This window comes from Scardinius erythrophthalmus (genome assembly GCF_964197995.2).
Source record: "Scardinius erythrophthalmus genome assembly, chromosome: 6".
NCBI lineage: Eukaryota > Metazoa > Chordata > Actinopteri > Cypriniformes > Leuciscidae > Scardinius > Scardinius erythrophthalmus.
In genome coordinates, this window is record NC_138226.1 from 28,412,682 (window position 1) to 28,432,578 (window position 19,897).

General features: G+C 35.5%; 2 protein-coding genes across 5 annotated transcripts; both read left to right on the forward strand.

Annotated features, from left to right (window-relative positions):
• The first annotated feature begins 1,336 nt into the window (after positions 1-1,336).
• Positions 1,337-5,865, forward strand: abhd13 (abhydrolase domain containing 13). The gene is made up of 2 exons (XM_081367737.1): positions 1,337-1,478; positions 4,509-5,865. Exon 2 carries the CDS (start codon positions 4,560-4,562, stop codon positions 5,571-5,573), a length of 1,014 nt encoding a protein of 337 aa, XP_081223863.1. The 5' UTR covers positions 1,337-1,478; positions 4,509-4,559; the 3' UTR covers positions 5,574-5,865.
• Positions 5,866-9,312: 3,447 nt separating this feature from the next.
• Positions 9,313-19,357, forward strand: tnfsf13b (TNF superfamily member 13b). 4 transcript variants are annotated; one of them, XM_081367741.1, is made up of 7 exons: positions 9,313-9,696; positions 9,793-10,038; positions 11,394-11,481; positions 11,873-11,929; positions 15,969-16,093; positions 16,222-16,372; positions 17,344-19,357. In XM_081367741.1, the coding sequence occupies exons 2-7, from the start codon at positions 9,805-9,807 to the stop codon at positions 17,454-17,456; spliced, it is 768 nt and encodes a 255-aa protein (XP_081223867.1). In that variant the 5' UTR covers positions 9,313-9,696; positions 9,793-9,804; the 3' UTR covers positions 17,457-19,357. The 4 variants fall into 4 exon arrangements, with proteins under 4 accessions (XP_081223867.1, XP_081223865.1, XP_081223866.1 ...); XM_081367739.1 differs by having other exon boundaries at positions 9,322-9,696; positions 11,846-11,929; positions 17,344-19,356; XM_081367740.1 differs by having other exon boundaries at positions 9,354-9,696; positions 16,207-16,372.
• Positions 19,358-19,897: the final 540 nt, after the last annotated feature.

Below are 19,897 nucleotides of genomic sequence, written 5' to 3' on the forward strand. Positions count from 1 at the left end.
TAATGGTTCTCTTTTTTAATATACTTTAAAATGTAATTTATTTTTGTGATGCAAAGCTGAATTTTCATCAGCAAGTACTCCAGTCTTTGGTGTCTTAAGATCCTTCAGAAATCATTCTAATATGCTGATTTATGATCAATGTTGGAAACAGTTGTGCTGCTTAATATTTTTTTTATAACCTGAGATACTTTTTTCAGGATTATTTGATGAATAAAAAGTTTAAAAGAACTGTATTTATTTAGAATAGAAATCTTTTGTAACAATATACACTACCGTTCAAAAGTTTGGGAACAATAACTATTTTTTTTAAAGAAATTAGTACTTTAATTCAACAAGGATGCGTTAAATTGATAAAAGGTGATGGTAACGATTTATATTGTTAGAAATGTTTTTATTTTGAATAAATGCTGTTTTTATGAATAAATGCTGTTAACGTTTTACTCATCAATGAATCCTGAAAAAAGTATTCCAAAAAATATATTAAACAGCACAACTGTTTCCATCATTGATAATAACTGAGTATCAAATCATCATATTGTGATTGATTTCTGAAGGATCATAAGATACCAAAGACTGGAGTACTTGCTGATGAAAATTCAGCTTTGCATCACAAAAATAAATTACATTTTAAAATATATTAAAAAAGAGAACCATTTTTTACTGCAGGCTTGATGAGCATAAGAGACTTCTTTCAAAAAAAAAAAAAAAAAAAAAAAAAAAAAAAATATATATATATATATATATATATATATATATATATATATATATATATATATATATATATATATATATATATATTCTTTTTTATTATTATTACTTAGGCTATATATTGTTTCAGAACGTTCAGAGAACATTCAAAATTAGCATCATATATTTACAAAATGATACAGTTGAATTTAAACTTTCAGAGAACATTAAGAAATAAAATGTATAACTTAATGGTCACGTTAGCAAATCCTACTTGTTGCCCTGCACCGATCTAATATCACCATGTATTTTTTTTTTTCTATAGCTGTTTAATAGCCAACAGTATATCAGTTTATCAAGTAAACACACACAAAAAACCTACTAACACGCAGACAATCCTACATAAACCTACTAACACACAGACAAAAAGTCAGACTCAGCTATGTAGGTAGCCATTTATTTCATAAATATCACTTTAGGACATTAGTTATCACATGTGTTTTAAATGTATAAATACAGTTTAATAATTGTAATTTTTACTGGGTGCACAGGCCTTGTATTAATTCATGAACATTAGCTACTGATAATGCGTTGGCCGCCAACAGACGGTTCCGCTGTTTCCTCCCGGAACTTCCTAAAAAGCGACACCAGTGTACAGTCAGCAGCAGTCCGGCTAGATTTGCTGCTAGCCACAGTTGATCAGCTGTTATTTCACGGGATGTTCGTGTAGATGACCGTTTCTCCTGTTCGTAAGCTCAGCTGAAGATGTGCCGCTGAAGAATGCGATAGATGTGAGTAGTTATGTATCAGATTGGCAGCAGATGTGTGTTAGATATGGCTAGCAGCTGTATTAGCTGTGCAGTACATGAAGTCCAGAGGGAAAAGCTGCTGTCAACATCAATATGTCATCGGCGTGTTTATGATTCCTGTCATCTAGGTTTGGACTTCAGGGTGTTTCTCTCTTACGATGTCAACAGCTGGCTGAAAAGCAACGTGCGGATATGCTGACAGTGTTTTACTGTATGATTTGATATTGGGGTCAGGTCGTGGAGCAGCTGCTTTTATATTAAGTTGCATTGCGAAAGTAATGTTGATTTTGGAAAAATAGCTCTAAAAATGTTTCTGATATGTGCAGTATATAGATGAATAAGTACTGATCCTCATCTGCATTCCTGTGTGTTTGGATTGGTCAAGACTGGACCTGGTCTCTAAACACCCTGAGGGCTCCAGACACCACTGTGTTGTGTCATCAGAAAACACCTTATAGTTTTTATAACTTACAATGTGTATTTGCTCTAGTTTTCGGCTTCTGTAAAATTACTGTGGTGCTACCATGGTACAAGCAAGGATTATATCAGAGGGTAATACCATAGTACGTCAGTATCATTGTAGGGCAGGAAGATGTAGCCTAACCAAAATCGTATGTCACAGGCAGTAAGTCATTTTATATCATGGCAACTGCGTTTATCACAATAGAGTTATGTATTTATTGACAATAGTTAGTTACTGGAGTCTTAACAGAAATGGCTTATATATTACTTAACCATGTTAATGCCTGTTTTTGGATAATCCGGTGAATTAGGCTAAGTACTTTACAGATGAGAAGCACTTAGTCTCATTTGATTTATTTTCTCTTTCTATTTGGAAATTTATATTAGGAAAATAAGTGGAGTTAAAAACAGACTAATATTTTAATACAAATAGTTCCTGCTTTATCTGATTGGATGAGCCACATTCAAGGTTGTTGTAAAATAGTCAAATTCTATTTAAAGTATATGAAGTATAATATAGCCTGTATTCAAGAGATTGTACACCAAAAAATGTAGTCATCATTTAGCCTACTCTCCTTTGTCATTCCAAACCTGGGTGACTTTCTTTATTTTCCAGAACACAAAAGAAGATATTCTGAATAAGTTTGATGATATTTTTGGTCACCATTAACAGAAAATTAATTTCTCAAAATATTATTTTTTCCACAGAAGAAAGTTAGTCGTACATGACAGAATAAATATCCTTAATCATGCGATTTTACGTGGCAACCACCAGAGTTGCGAAGAGTCTGAAGTAACTTCAGTGAGTCTGAAGTAACGAAAAGGGCAAATCTATAAAAAGTTTTGTTTTAATTTTGCATTGAGAATATAGGTGAATTAGATTATTATTTGTTTTAATTATTATTATAGTTGAATTTATTGCAAAATTTACTACAATCAAGTTTGATTTTTGATTTACTCTAGAGCTGCATGAATAATTGTTAGAAGATTGTGGTTATAGTAAAGATATGAGATTATAGTTTCGATAAAAACACTGATGTCTACGGTAGCAATCAAAGTGGAGCAAATCACCATTTTAAGTGACTTGGCGCTTCAAACCTAACAATTTTATCGATTACATTTTATGTCACCAGGTGGCGACAAGTAACTGTTAAAATGTATTCGTCATTGAATCATTTGTTCAAGAAATTAGTTCAGCAAAAATGCTGATTCATCCAGGGCTGCGTTTCCCAAAAGCATCGTAAGCCTAAGTTGATCGTAAAAACGATTGTACGACTGATCTTAATATTACGGTCTGTTTGCCAAAAGCATCTTAGCTTAAGTAACACTTGAAAATCTTCGTTGATCTACGAGTGCTCTGGAGTAATCGTACATCCCCAAGTGCATCGTAAGAAGACAGATTTATGAGGACACATGCAGGACAACCGGCAGATTACACCTTTAACTTTATTCAAATGCAGTGTGATTATAATATAAGGTTTTGATTGTACTTTATTGTACACTTTATTACTCTTTTTTGTTGTTGGTTAAATTAATGTATACATTAAATAATTAAAAAGGTCAGAAAACAAAACAAAAAAATAGAAATAATTTAATCTAATAATTTTAATCAAAATTAAATGAATGAACAAAAAATAAATAAAAGAAATCCTTTAAATCTGTTAAAAATTAGCCTACATCTTTGTTTCGCTCTATCTCCTCTAAAAGGACATTAATTTCATCTTTTTGAAAGGTATCTTTTCGTGTTTTTTTTTTTTTTTTTTTTTTTTTTTTTTTTTTTTTTTTTTTCAGCCATTTTGTCAGTGCCTCCGCCTGTAGGTGCTTTATATAGACTTGTCTTGATTGCTAATCCACAACAGTCCTCCACATTTCCTTTGGAAAGTCCTCAACGCGCGTTCATGTTAAGTGCATTTTTGGGAAACGCTCGTGGAATTGCTGTGAGCGTTCGTAACCTTGCACGTAGAAAGCGCTCTTTAAGAGCTAAGATACATCGTTAGCGGGAAACCCGGCCCAGTAATGAAACAAGTGGAGTCATTGAATCATTCATTCAAACCTAGTTTTTTAAACAATCCAGATTAAAACATTTTAAAAAGACTGCAGCAAATAACATTTTGTTAGAACTTTTAGTAAATGACACATTATTTTGTTTAGTTGTCTGTTCAGAATCATGGGAGAATCCTGTTTGAAACTAAAAAATCTTCTCAATTTATCCAGAATCATGCAGCTCTTGGTTACACTAAGGTAACGTTGATCGATTGTATAAAGCGCTCTATAAATAAAGGTGACTTAACTTGACAGTGTAATTACAGTAGTTACATGTATAAGTACTGAGGAAAATGAACTATATGTACTTACGGGTTAAGGTTTGGGTTAGATGCTTGTAAATATGCACAATTTACTGTTATTACTATAGTAAGTACATGTAGCATGTGTAACTAAACGTAAAATAAAATGTAAATTTTTGTCCCTTCTTGGAAAAAAAATGTAGGCAGCACCAAATGTTATAATAACATCTCTGACCTTACAAACCGACCTTCTATGTTTCTCCAGAATACGCCTTCAGTGAGTTTCGGAGACTCTCTTGTCATCAAGGTTGCCGCCATGGAGAAGCCATGGAGGTTATGGGCGGCACTTGAGGCGTGTTTGCTGACCGTGTGCGCGTGGTCATGGGGAATCTGCCGCGTCTCCCTGCTAGCCCTCATTCTGACCTTCCACCTGTACGGAGGCTTCATTCTGCTGGGACTCATCCTGGTCTCTGTGGCTGCCATCCTGTACAAGTTCCAGGACGTCCTGCTCTACTTCCCCGACCAGCCCTCGTCCTCGCGTCTTTATGTTCCCATGCCGACTGGAATCCCACACGAGAACGTGTTCGTCCGCACCAAAGATGGCGTACGGCTCAATCTCATCCTGCTCCGTTACACGGGCGAAAACCCTGCCACCGCTCCCACCATTTTATATTTCCACGGCAATGCGGGGAACATCGGCCATCGTGTGCCGAACGCCCTGCTCATGCTGGTGAACCTGAAGGCCAACGTGGTTCTGTTGGACTACAGAGGCTACGGAAAGAGCGAAGGAGAACCTTGCGAAGAGGGACTGTACCAGGACGCAGAGGCTACCTTGGATTACATCATGACCCGGCCGGACATCGACAAGACCAAGGTGGTGCTGTTCGGCCGATCGTTGGGGGGTGCGGTGGCCATCCGCCTGGCGTCGGGAAACCCGCATCGAGTGGCCGCCATCATGGTGGAGAACACTTTCCTGAGCATCCCGCACATGGCGGCCACGCTGTTCTCTTTCTTCCCCATGCGTTACTTGCCGCTCTGGTGCTACAAGAACAAGTTTCTGTCCTATAGACACGTGGCTCTCTGCCGTATGCCATCTCTCTTTATCTCTGGCTTATCAGACCAACTCATCCCCCCGGTGATGATGAAACAGCTGTACGAGCTGTCCCCGTCTCGGACTAAACGCCTCGGCATCTTTCCCGAGGGTACGCACAATGACACCTGGCAGTGCCAGGGTTATTTTGCCGCCCTTGAGCAGTTTATGAAGGAGCTACTTAAAAGCCATGCAAGTGAAGAGACGGCCCAGGGGACGTCCAACGTCACCATAATCTAGAACAGTCACTACTGTTGACTGCTCTATAAATATGGACCTGCTCAAAAAGAATGTAACTTTTTTTCTCTCTTTTTTTTTTTTTTGAATTATTTCTCCCCAACTTCCTAAGCTCTTTCTTTCCATTGATCACACACCAAGAATTCATTAATTATTTACAATATCATTTATTCAATAGTGAAGGCTGCATTTTTTTAAAGCCTTTAAAATATATTTTGTCAATTTTTATATCAAGTTTAAATGCATCTGCCTGAATAATTTAATGCCCTCTTAGTCTTTTTTCTTTTTCATTTTCAAGCAATGTCCACTTTTAAAGGGTTAGTTCACTTGATTACTCACCCTCATGCCGTTCCAAACCCGTAAGACATTCTTTCATCTTCGGAACTGGAATGAAGATCTTTTTAATGAAATCTGAGAGCTTTCGGTTCCTCCATTGACAGGTTACGCAACTACCACTAGTAATCCATGTGACTCCAGAGGTTTAACCTAAATTTTACAAATTGACGTAAGTGCCTTGGCTGGGAAATTCGGAGGGTGGGTGGGTGGGTTGGGACAAAGCACTTGCATCGCTTCATAAAATTGAGGTTAAACCACTTGGAGTCACATGGATTACTTTAATGATGTCTTTACTACCTTTCTAGGGCTTAAAAATGTTGTTGCATAGGCTGTGAATCGTGAGACAGAAAGCACTCAGATTTCATTAAAAAGATCTTCATTTGTGTTCTAAAGATTAACGAAAGTCTTGCAGGTTTGGAACGAAATGAGGGTGAGTAATTCATGACAGAATTTACATTTTTGGGTGAACTATCCCTTAAAAATTATACTAAAAGCCCAGCCACCTGCACATGCAATTTGAAAATAGTTATGTCTAATCAAGGATAGCGGTTTTAAATTCACGAGTAAAATAATGTCTGTGGTCAACATTGCTTGAGGAAATGATCACTTTTGTTCTACCACTTAAAATATACATGTAAAAAGCATAAGTTGGCTACAAATTGCAAAAAAGCAAACACATTTTTTTTTATATATATATAATTTACAAAGCTTTAAAATCATGTTTTAGGTATGACTGAATGTAATTTATTTTTACTCATGAATGACAAACTGCTATCCCATAATGCCCTAGATTTTAGGATTACTAAACTGAATAACCCTTAAATTACTAAACGATTTGAGAAGCTCTCTTTATTTATTTTGTTTATATGTAATATATGCACAATTTTTTTTTTTGGAACAAAACAGAGTGCTCATTGTATTTTTTATTTTTATTTTATTTTTTTTTCTCCAGTGAATACAGTTAAATGGACCAGGGGCAACTGATCCTAGTTTACTCAACTTTGTCTATGGCATTTCATGCATTCAGTCTTCTGTGCCGGCCGTGATGTGTTGAAGCTTTATTATATCACACTGCCTTCGTTTTTTACGGGAGGTTTAAAATCCACTCAGGAAATCGGCTCATTGTGGTTTAATCCCATGTTTTGGATTTGCATATGGAGCTGTGTGTGAGAAGTAAAGATTTCAATACTGATTTTCATGCGGGCTGCAGTTCACTGTGAGCACTGTATGAAAATACCAACACAACAAGCCTAAAGTATGTTTACTCTCTCTCAGGCTTATAGTGATCTTCTGGAAGTAAGAGTGAAATCGCACATAACAGCTGCTTGACAGAGTTCCAAGCACAGTCCATTTGCACAACTTGTAAATAAGAAGTTTCCCTTTTTTTAATCAGGTCAAGTGCTTAGCATCATTTATCTGCCCATGACCTGCTTTGTTTGGATCATGTTGAAAAACCTGTCCATTGGTGACTGTTGCGCTGTAGTCACACATCCATTTCCTGTAACTCTTTGCAGTTCCCTTAAAAATCAGAAACTTTCACTCAAAAAAAGAGAAAATTGTCATCATTTACATCACTCCATACCTGTATGACTTTTTTTCTGAAGAGTGCATGAGTTGCTCTTTTCAATGCAGTTACAGGTAGAAGCCTAAAGCTTCAAAAGGACTCAATAAAAGTGAGGCATCCTGAAAGTAGTCCATATGACTTCTAACTGAATTGTGACTAAATCTCTGAGACTGGTTTTGCGACACAGATTCTCTCATGAACTTTCATGAGCTACAGCTGATGATTCAGTGAAGAACAAAATTCAGGCTTCAGACGACTTGGAATACAGAGCGCAAGTAATCTTGAAAGCTTTGGATCTAATCTTTTGTTATTGCATGGACTAGAGCGACCATCACTTTCTTCGAAATGTCTCCTTTCATGTTTCACAGAAGAAAGTCCAGTGGGTTTTGGTAGAGTAAATGATGGCAATTTTTCAATTAACTATTTAGCGTATTGAATCGGGGGTAAAGACACTGAGGTTTGTCCTTTCTGTTGGCTCACGTTGGTGGTTGACTGTCGAGCGCCCAATAAAAGGTGGACTTTGCAAACTTTGCCGTTACGTAGTGTTGGATCTGTGCACATCCAAGTCTGTTATTATTGCATGCTTTAGTCAGCGCATTTGCTGATGCACTTAACGCTCACATCTGTTGTAATGCGTGAAAACTGCCTTTGAATGTTAGGATTACAGATTTGAAGGCAGAGTGATCCTATGTCAGTTTGCATGCAAATATTGATATCTTCAAACCAAGAGGGTATGTCAGGCTTCCAAAGTCCACCTTTTGGGATTCGTCAGATTCTTTTCGAGGTGGGTGTTTTAAGAGATTGTATAGTAGCACAGTTGAGCTCTAGATGTCTTCAGTTATGTCTAGCGTTATTAGTTATGTAGAGATGGGACGGTTGTAAGAGTAAGCAGTGGAACCAGCCAATGCAAGAGAAAAAGCTCCCAAGACACCGGGATTTTGGTGGTTTCAATACATAAGATACTTTTGTATATCAGTTTATTGACCTTTTGATTTTAAAATAAATATTTGCAATGGTCATTATTGATCGTATAGGCCTAATTCATAAGAACTGCCTCTAAACCTTATGAGGAAATATTTTCAAATTCATGTATCATTTGCAATGTGTCATTTAGTTGAACTCACAGTGATGTGCCATGATACCTTATTGAATGTCTGTGTGGTTGAGTGTAAACCTTGGAACAAAGATGCTGACATATGATAAAATAATGAAAATACTACTTTAGAGTTTACTAGATTTGACTAATACTCCATTGGCATGTTCTGGCCATTCTTTTGGGCTAGTTTGTGTGTTGAATTCTCACTTCATCTTGTTCATAAACTGAATATATTAAATAATATAAAGCGCTGCTCATGTTTTGTATTTGCTTTTTACAGTAAATAGCAGAGTGGGAAGATTCAGTTCTGAATGTGTAAGGAGGGTTTTCTTATTCTTTCAACATTTGTGTTTTGAGCTATGGATTTTCTATTCGAATCATGTGTTCATGTACATACAATTGAATCACACTTTCTATTTTCTGTCTGGTGACATGCAATAAAGAAATCAAACCCTTCTGATAACTTGGCTGCAAAAGTCTGTTTGTACTTTAAAAGCCACTGGTTCCTGTTTCTGGTTTTCTCTTCAAAAGAACAAAACTGTTTTTTTTTTTGTCTATACCAAGAATAACTTTCGTTTTGCTTTGTCACTGTCATATATATACTTTCTTATGTGCTATTAATTTATTTTTAGCAAAAGTAAGCCTGACATTTATCTGTTATTTATCTTCATACTCTTGACGCAGTTTGTCGGAACAAAGTAAGTGATGACAAAGCAACTTTCGAGTTGAAGTGCGGTGTTAAATACAGTGGGTGTGGACATCTTGGCAGGAAAGGGATACAAAAACCAGACTGTTAGCCGGGTATTTGTTGCAGACGGGAATTTTTTTGGGGCGAGTACAGTTACTTTTATACTAAGTTGGACTGCAACTGTAGATCTCAGGGATCTTCCTCTCTTCCATATCAACAGAAATCAGCTTGAAGAGGAAGGGTAGTTATGTATAAAAGGTCTGGTCCGGCACTGTTCTGAAAGAAACGTGTGCTAAGAGCTTCAGAGGAATATGAAGATGATTGGTTCATGCCATATGAAGGTGAATTGGATTCAGCAAGCATAACCAAGACCTCCAGACGACCTTTCCAAGTACAAACCTCTCACTGTGAGGATCCTTATTGATTGTAGTCATGTTTTGAGGTGGGTTGAGATCTTTTAAGAAATAAAGCTTATTCAGAATCCGTTTATATGCCATTCAGCCAACATTTAGTCACTAATATCCCATTTACCTAAAAGTTAGTTTCCACCATGCCTGCTGAGGATGTTGGTCCAGGTCGGGGTGAAAGGAGAAGGCTGTCCTGGCTGTTTCTGGTGCTGGTTGTTGCTGCCATCACCACCTCCTCCCTGTCTGTGATCTCCTTGTACCATGTGCTGGCCTTGCAGGCCGAGGTGGAGGGATTGAGAGCCGAGGTGTTCCGCAAGAAACAAGCGGAGAAACAAACCCACCAGCAGGAACAAGAAGACATCAAAGGCAGAATTGAGGTTTGGACCACAATGCATTTCCATTAAATGTCCTTCTATCTAAAGAGTGTTGTAATTGATGATTTGATGGAACTTGAAGGAATTTCATAAATTGCATTTAGTTTATCTCAAGGGTTATATCTATATCTGTAAGTAACTATAAGGTTTGGAGTTAAGAGTCTGTTGGTTGTTTTCTCTAACCATGTTTTGTATGTTTGTTTAAAACTCCTAATTCAAAACCGTCAAAATTATATTGTTTTTGCAGACCAAATGTGACCCTGGACCACAAAACCCGTCACATGGGTAAATTTTCTGAAATTTCTGAAATAAATATATAAAGCTGGATAAATAAGCTTTCCATTGATGTATGGTTTGTTATGATTGGACAATATTTGACCGGGATACAACTATTTGAAAATCTGGAATCTGAGGGCGCAAAAAAATCGAAACATTGAAAATCGCCTTTAAAGTTATCCATTTATGTTTGTGATTATGCTGCATTTCCATTACAGAAATAAATGTTTTATATATTTACGGTAGGAAATTTACAAAATATCTTCATGGAACATGATCTTTACTTAATATCCTAATGATTTTTGGCATAAAAGAAAAATCGATAATTTTGACCCAAACAATGTATTGTTGGCTATTGCCCCAAATATAACAGTGTGACTTGTGACTGGTTTTGTGGTCCAGGGTCACAAATGTCCTCTAAACTCCAATCCAATGTCAACATATGTTTGTAAATGGCTTTTGTGTAAGCAAGTAAAACAATAAAACCTTATTTGGTTACACTTTATTTTAAGGTGTCTTTGTTACAGTGTAATAATACAATTAAGTGCTGAGTAATATTAATTAACAACATTACTACTTTCTATAGGGTTTGGCTTAGTTATTTTCATGTACGTAGGCACAATTTACTGTTATTAATAAGTACATTGTAACATAATATGTAACAATGACACTAAAATAAATTGTAACCTCTTATTTTGACATTTGTACTGGTTAGAAATTATTAATCATTTATTTTGCTTTTTTAATGAATGATTTGATGCTGCATAACTATTTTGCTGTTTCAGTTGTGCTTAAAATTGTTCCCTTTGTGACAAATTACCCCATGTACAGTATGTAATTGTTTGTTAAATTAAGGTTTTTTTTTTTTTCTTTCTTTCTTTTTTCTGGGCAACTGGAAATTTTGTCAATTTTTGTAGTCAAGACATTATGGGACTTTTCAGAAATATTCCTGACATGAGAAATGTTTAGTTGAGTAAAAAGTGTGACTACCCCAAGTCCTCCGTACAAGCCTCATCCTAATTGGGGAAAAAGCTTGTTTAACTGGTGATCAGCCTAAATGAAGATTGGTTGTCTGTTTACAGTACCTTCAGCAGACTGAGATGGATGATACCACAACAGACCATACTGGCATGTCAAAAAGGAGTACGGGGCATGTCTCAAACAAAGCAGGCAAGCACGCACTTCTGCTTATTCTGTGATGCACTTGTCTTTTTTTTTTTTTTACTGAGAATAGCTGTGGGTTGTTTGTGTTTACCGACAGGAGTGATGCAGAGCACAGATGGTGTAAGATTAAAACCACTCAATGTCTATATATGTATATTAAAAAAAAAACATGCACATTCTGCAAAAGTGCACCATCATACATTTGCATATCCAGTTACTGTATGAGTCACTGAATGGAAAAAAATACCACTGTAATCATTCTCATCTCTTACTGACAGCTACAGAAAATACTTGCAATTAAGAAATGTGTAATAAGAATGCATGTAAATTCACGCTACATGGACACAATTCATTTCAGTTTTTCTTGTAGGTTTTAAACTCCTCTGCCCTTCCACAGAATCCCAAGCCTTCTTACAGATGATGGCAGACAACAGGAAGACAACCTTCCAGAAAGGTACTGAAGGAGTTAGTAAAATCTTTTATTTATAATAGTATTATAAATGTGTTTTTATTTCAGAATGACTTACCTGTATGGCTAAATTGTGTTCAAGTGATGCATTTTACCAATTTTATGGCATTTCATTGTACTATGAAAACTTACTGTAACTTTCAGAACTCAACTTCATTCCCAGTCCAATAAGAGCATTTGTTATAACTGACTTGCAGTGACATATTTTAAATTCTCACCAGGCCCGGTTCTACAAGGGATGATACTGTAATAATATATTGGCAAAACTGATTTGGAAAACGCTCTAGTGCGTTATTTGTGTTTGTGCTCTGGAGAGCATCACAGGTTTCTATTTACTAGTGGTGGGGGAAAGATCGATTCTGTTCAGTATCGTGATATTTTGCACACGCAATTATAGGTGGTGACAGTAGCGCAAAGTATTTGCAATATTTAATTATAAAATTATCTATTTTACTTTCGGGTTTTCTCTGAGTTTACTCTGATAATTTACATTTGCGTATTACATCCACAAGGTGGCGCTTGTTGCGGTGATTTGTTGTCATGCATTCAACAGCAAATTCAAATGAAAATGGCTTCACCATCACAACCGGTTGTACACGACGCTCCGTCTTCTTTCAAATCGAAAGTGTGGGTAAATTTCGGTTTTCATCAAAAAGCGAATAGTATATTCCCAAATGAATTTTGGTTGATGACCTTGCAGCCAACAGGACTGAACTCTAGCAGTAGGCTACACATTTTTGTTTATTTTTCTCAATTTGATTGAAGCTCTAAGTTACTCTTATTTATATGATTATTCTAAGGTTTATGTTACTCTATTATGTCTGCTTTATGTTGCTCTATTGTATTTAAATAATTTTAAGTTATGTGCTGGGAGCTCACCATTCATGTGAGAGTTCTCCTATTCAGAGAATAATTACGTCCTGTCCTGTAATGAGGTCTTGTGTCCTGAATGTTCAAGGACAAAGTTTTTGCACTACCCTCCCAAGTTTTTGCACTTCAGTTAATGTGTAGAAAATAATGTTCACAGAATTAAATGTGACATTTTAAGTGAGTTGAGCCGTCTTATTTTCCTCATTTTTTGTAATGCCTTTGAATAATATGGGGGACATGAATCGCAGACTCGAATCGCAATACTTGCTGTATCGCAATATGTTAAAAATCGCAATAATATTGAATGGTGGCCCAAATATCGCAATACTATTGAATCATCACATTTTTGCCAATTCCCACCCCTACTATTTACAATGTGTTTTTGCAGCGTTGACTAATGAAGCCAATCAGACATGTTTGTTGATCTCTTGAACACAATTGGCCATTCAAAGGTGTTTGAGTTGTTTGTTCAGTTCTTGTCTTGTTCGCCGGAGTTTTGTTCAGTTCTGCATGCTCGCAAATTCTCTCATTATAACAATTTGTCACGGGTTGTGAGGTGAAAGACAAAACACAAAGAAGATGATGAAGGTTAAAAGTCTTTAGTAATCCACAAGGGTAAATCCAATGACATTCCACACAACGTACACATAGATGAGACCCCCACAAAGATACACTAACTGAACAGAACTTAAATAGGGGAGATAATGACTCACACACCTGAGCACAATGACAAAATCAAGTGAATCACTATGAGGACAAAGACGAGAATGGTGCAAAACACAGTCCTGATGGTGTGACAGACATGGTGTGATGGTGTGACATAATGTGCTGTAAAAAAGAGATTCATTGTGCAGTGTAGACAGCTTCGTTGATTAACTTTGTGAGATTGCGATGGACTGAGATGAGTGACTGCTTTTTAGTGATTTTTTTAAATGTAGCTCTCTTTTATGGAGTGAATTATGTGCCATAATTAAACAAACAAATCCAGCATTTTGCAAACAAACTCGATCTGCTTTGCAAAGGAAAACTCAACTCGCAAACAAACAGACAGCAGTGTGCAAGTACAAAGGTCAGTTTGAATGAAAATGCAGTGGAGTAACAAATATGTATTGTGTTTTACAAATATAAATAAATGAGCCAAGATAATACTTCACAAATAAATACAAACCATCCTACAAATTGCATGTAAGCTTTGAACAAATACCAAATCTAGTTCATACAAATGCATATCTGTGTGTTATGATTGTTTGACACTTGGCTTATGAGATCTCTCGGCTTGATTTTCTCACAAACGTGTCCAGGCAGATTTTCTCACAAATACAGTTAAGCAACTTCCTCTTCTAAAACAGTAGATGACGCTAAACTAGAGGATTAATTTAGCGCTAGTCTCCCGGGAGAAGCACTGATTTGAAACTTGCCTTTGCCTACAGCTGAGGAAAATGACCAGTGAACAGGTGTGTTTCTGTCTTAATTTATCTATAATTAACCTTTTTGAGGTTTTCTTTTGCAAAATGTTTATTACATATCTAGACAGATTAGCACTTAGCAATTCACTCTCTCTAGGATAGGGGAATCTATAAACTGAAAGCTCTGCCATCATATGTTGCTTTTTAAAAATTTTGTAAAAACTTTATTTACTGAACAAGTCTATTTCTTTTGTTCTCCATAAATTAATGAGAACATTTCATTTATTTGAAAGGAGGGTCCCACTTATTTATTTATTTAGTTGGAATTCAGTCAGCTTAACTTAATATAATCAATAATTAATGAACAAAACAAACAATATTCAATTGTTTCTTAACTTGCTTGTGACGTATGCAGTGCCCAAATTATTATTTTGGACAGACAAATGAAACCCGCCTCTCAGAAAAAAATTATAAAAAGCAACATATGATGGTAGAGTTTTCAGCTTATAGATTCCCCTATCCTAGAGAGAGTGAAGTGCTACTAAGTGCTAATGTGGATTTGTCTATATATGCAATAAACATTTTGCAAAAGAAAACCTCAAAAAGGTTAATTATAGATCAAATTAGACAGAAACGCACATGTTCACCAGTCATTTTCCTCAGCTGTAGGCAAAGGCAAGTTTCAAATCAGTGCTTCTCCCGGGAGACTAGCGCTAAATTAATCCTCTAGTTTAGCGTCATCTACTGTTTTAGAAGAGGAAGTTGCTTAACTGTATTTGTGAGAAAATCTGCCTGGACACGTTTGTGAGAAAATCAAGCCGAGAGATCTCATAAGCCAAGTGTCAAACAATCATAACACACAGATATGCATTTGTATGAACTAGATTTGGTATTTGTTCAAAGGTTACATGCAATTTGTAGGATGGTTTGTATTTATTTGTGAAGTATTATCTTGGCTCATTTATTTATATTTGTAAAACACAATACATATTTGTTACTCCACTGCATTTTCACTCAAACTGACCTTTGTACTTGCACATTGCTTTCTGTTTGTTTGCGAGTCGAGTTTTCCTTTGCGAGGTAGATCGAGTTTGTTTGCAAAATGCTGGATTTGTTTAATTATGGCACATAATTCGCTCCATACTCTTTGCATGTTTATGCCAATTAACATCCTTTTAGTATTTTATATTACAATATGTTTGCGATAAAGTTGACATCAAAAAAAAAAAAAGTAATTGTTGACAACTTTATGTGATTATAATACATCACCATTATTCATGACAGCGCAGTTATCATAGGTAGCCTATTTGTTTTTCCATTAGCATTCGCCAAAACTATTAGGAAAAAAATTGTGAAATCTCTCAAGTACAACTCTTCTTGGCAGACTTGGGTCCTTAAAATATATTTAAGCTTCTGTAAACAAATTTAAGTTATATTGCTAGTTGCTTTTACTTGACCAAAAAGGTGTATTTTCAAAGAAACCATGAATTGCAATCATTTAAATTTAAGCATGTCACAGGTCAGAAGCTGGTATTGTGCTTTTTTTGTTGAATTGTAGTTTGTTTTTGTTTTATTCTAGTGTGATTTTATTTTTTCAGATTTGTTAGTTAATTATCATCATTTATTTATTTCAGATTTATGTTAATGTATATCACTATACATGTTATATTATAGTATATTGCGGTTCATATGATAATTTTTTTTCTACATGTTAATTTTTTTGTTTGTTTTTTTGTTGTTGTTGTCAGAGTTTGCTTTGGAATTAAGCACAGCCATCCCATGGCACGTCGGTCTGAAGCGCGGCTCTGCTCTGGAGGAAGATCAGGACACCATTTTAGTCAAAGAGGAGGGATTCTTCTTTATCTATAGTCAGGTATATAAATTCTCAACTTATGACACATTCTTGATTTTTTTGTTTTTGGCCTCATAACTGAACTTTGAGGCATTCCAACTCCATTCTCAGTGTTTTCTCCTCATTATTTCAAGCTTTCCTTTTCCCAGGTCTACTATACAGACTCAACGTTCGCTATGGGCCACATCGTGATTCGTATAAAGAAAAATGTCGTAGGAGACGAGAGTCAACACGTCGTTTTGTTCCGCTGTATTCAGAGCATGAATCGAGTCAATCACTTCAACACCTGCTACACTGGAGGTGAGTGTGGAAAGTCCTGCTACTTTATCGGTGTTACAAAAGAGTTACAAAGTGCAAAGTTGGGTGAATCTCACAAAAACATATCCAGGTCTTTTTTTTTTTGGGACATTCAATTTGTTTTGCATTGTGGTGTTATTATCCTTGATCCATTATTATACAATTAAGCACATTTCGTCAAAATTACTATAATGTGTCTGGACATTTTACTTCCCAGGTTTTCTAAATATATATATTTTTTTACAGTATGTATATTATATATATATATACTTTATATATAATGTACAGTATATATACATACTTTATATATAATGTACAGTATAATGTGTATAATTATATATATATATATATATATATATAATTATACACATTATACTGTACATTATATATAAAGTATACACGGTATATGTATCTGTAATGACAAATTTATTGACAAATAAATGCAACTGTATAAATACTCTTAAATTTTAAGTAATCTAAATATAGTTATTTTTTATTATAGTCATTACAGTAATGAAAATTTGTTTGGTGTGGGTTTTTCTTTTGTGCACTACAGTAACAAGAATTTAAGAATCTTAATGGTCCAAAAATAAGCTTAACTTTCTTTATGCAAAATAAAAATGTTGTTCATTTCTTGTGGTCTTCGGTTCAAATATAGCCCAGACATGTTCTTGACAGAGTTTTTGAGAATCACCCAGAAACTAGACCACATTTATTTTCTAACAGTAAGGGAGGCCAGAAATAGCCTACGGGCTTATAAATGGCTGTGATGAATATGTTCCTGTGTATGTCATATCATATTTATTTGAGAGAATTATTTTTTTCTCCTAATTGTGTATTTTGAACATTGTGAACTACTGAGAATAATAGTATTGGGGTGATAAAAATATCTCATAGAAATGCAATGCATATACAGATAAATATATAATGTATCTACTATTACAAATGAATGTAACTGAGCATGTAATGTACAGGTGTGGTGAAACTAGACTCTGGGGACAGACTGGAGCTTCTGATACCTCGTACTCATGCAAATATCTCTCTGGATGGGGATTCCACCTTCTTCGGAGCAATAAAACTGGCCTGACTATGGGACAGGACTTTGAATCAGACACTGAATGAGACTGGATATTATCCATTGGTGGAATTCCTATTGACATTCACTGGACTTCACGAATACAAGAGCTGCTCTATGCTGTGGAGTATTCTTGAAACTTTCTTCATAAAGCTACTTTGTATCTAGAATAAAGTTTTTTTGCGCTTGTTTTTTTATGAGACACCTCACCTCCTTTATCAGACGTGCGCAAAATTGGCCATATTGAAGTTTTTCATGTCAAAATTCATGATTCATCAGTCTTCATAATCTTCTATGAAAATGTAATAACCTATGAAATGGCTTTTACGTTGTCTTTTCAAGTGCCAAACCTTCTTTGTTTTCAACTACTCTCCTCCAACCACCTGACTCATTCTGGTACGTAACAACCATTTTTCACAATTCAATCGGTTCCAGATTGGATAAAATCAAGTCCCGCTCAGACTTTTTTACTCAGTAAATATACTATTTGACTCTACAAAGAGTTGTGAACACCATTTCATGTCGATTTTAATGTCCTTGCTTGTCTTTGTGAATGGACTCACACACACTTTTTTGATTCAGAACATCTGTAGATTAAAACCTCAGTATTGCTTTGGTTATTTAAAATTAAATTTTAACAAAGCACTTTTCCTGTTATAACATGTATGCTTTCATACATTACAGTTGTAAATGCACATGTAGCCTCCAAGATTGTACCAGCAGATGGAGACAGTATCTCACTATGGAACAAGAGCTTTGGAAAGTACTTGCTTTGTTGTGTGTGCTTCACACAACTTCTACACAGGCAGCTTTTTCTGTTTGTTGATGGAGGCTATATACTTTCAGTGTATGAGTTTGTCAGTCACATCTGATAAGGAAATCATCATAGTGTCACATGCCTTGTGATGCTGGATTTCTGCATCTAAATACAATGTCCCTTAATAAATCGCCAGATCCGCTGTTAGACATGGAGTTGATTGATTTGCTTAGCTTCACACACGACACGCATTCATGTTTATGAGCTTCATTGAGAATGGTCTTGGATCTTGGCAATATTATGTCCTGCCATTAGAGGGCACTTGTTTCCAAGACATTTATTTTTTTATTTCTAATTTTGGAACACAGCTGAGATGAAGATCTCTTTTTTATAAATCAAGGTTCAATAATGGAAGCATCATGTGTACATTATGCAGTGTTTTGTTTTAGTTTGTCATGTGCCCATTTACAAGAGAACAACTAAAAATGGAACTTAAAGCATCATGTATTTGATCAAAAACCACAAAAACTTATTTAAAATGTTTTATTTATTCTGCAAATACATTTATATTATATCTAAATATAACATTTTAGAACGTGTTTTGTATAAACAGAAAGTGAGGATGATATTCCCTTGTTCACGTATTTTTGTATATTTGTGGTTATGAGCAGTTTTAGTTTTTATTTAATTTATATTATGCCATATTTCAAGCTCACATTCTGTCTGTCTCTCTGTCTTTATATCTATATATCTGTCTGTCTGCCTGTCTGTCTATCTGTCTGTAGAATGATAGTATTAATAAGATTATTATTATTTAAAGTGATGAAAATGTCTGAGAGATGGATGGTTGGATGGATGGATAGATGGATAGATGGATAGATAGATAGATGGATGGATGGATGGATGGATGGATGGATAGATAGATAGATAGATAGATAGATAGATAGATAGATAGATAGATAGATAGATAGATAGATAGATAGATAGATAGATAGATAGATAGATAGATAGATAGATAGATAGATAGATAGATAGATAGATAGATAGATAGATAGATAGATAGATTCATTCATTCTCTGTATTACTACTGGCTTAGCTTTTATTTTCAGTTTAACTGATTTACTTTAAAAAACTGGTGAATAAAGAATCATCTGCCAAATCTCTGAGGAAATGTTCTCACACTTAAACCTTTATAAGGCCTCCACACAATTGTGTTTGTTTCGCAATTTCTAGGCCAGAACCTTTTCTTTGATTTAGATCATTCAAATGTAAGCTGGTCCGTTGAGAATTAAACGGTTGAGCCTGTCGCTTGGGGAGCCTGAGGAAGTGATGGGTACTTTAAGATTGTCTCTCAAGCCGAAGTATTAACTCCTCAGCAGGGAAGGAGCAGCCCGATTCAGAGATCAGATCAGTCAAACACTCTTGGACTCAATTGGGAGGCTGAATGAAGATCAATGAACACTGTTCAGCAATGCCTCTTGCTCCACTTCTTTTGATTATTTTTCACACAAAGAAAATTGCTCAGTTCAGACTCTGAGTTTTTAAAAGGCTGCTCTATTGATTTTGCTCTCAAAATGATGACTTTTCTTTTTAAAACAGGCTGTCATTGTGGAATAACTCACTTCCATATATCCTGCTATTCAGCTGATCCCACGAGCACTGTTACTTAAGACTCCAAACCATGTCCTTTTACTCC

What these genes read in the sequence shown, in the direction of transcription:
- abhd13 (XM_081367737.1), top strand. Translation starts at nt 4,560, where the DNA reads ATGGAGAAGCCATGGAGGTTATGGGCGGCACTTGAGGCGTGTTTGCTG.
- tnfsf13b (XM_081367738.1), top strand. Translation starts at nt 9,805, where the DNA reads ATGCCTGCTGAGGATGTTGGTCCAGGTCGGGGTGAAAGGAGAAGGCTG. An exon ending in GCATGTCTCAAACAAAGCAG is followed by an intron (nt 11,482 to 11,845) that starts GCAAGCACGCAC and finishes TTTTTCTTGTAG; the next exon opens with GTTTTAAACTCCTCTGCCCT. An exon ending in TCTTCTTTATCTATAGTCAG is followed by an intron (nt 16,094 to 16,206) that starts GTATATAAATTC and finishes CATTATTTCAAG; the next exon opens with CTTTCCTTTTCCCAGGTCTA.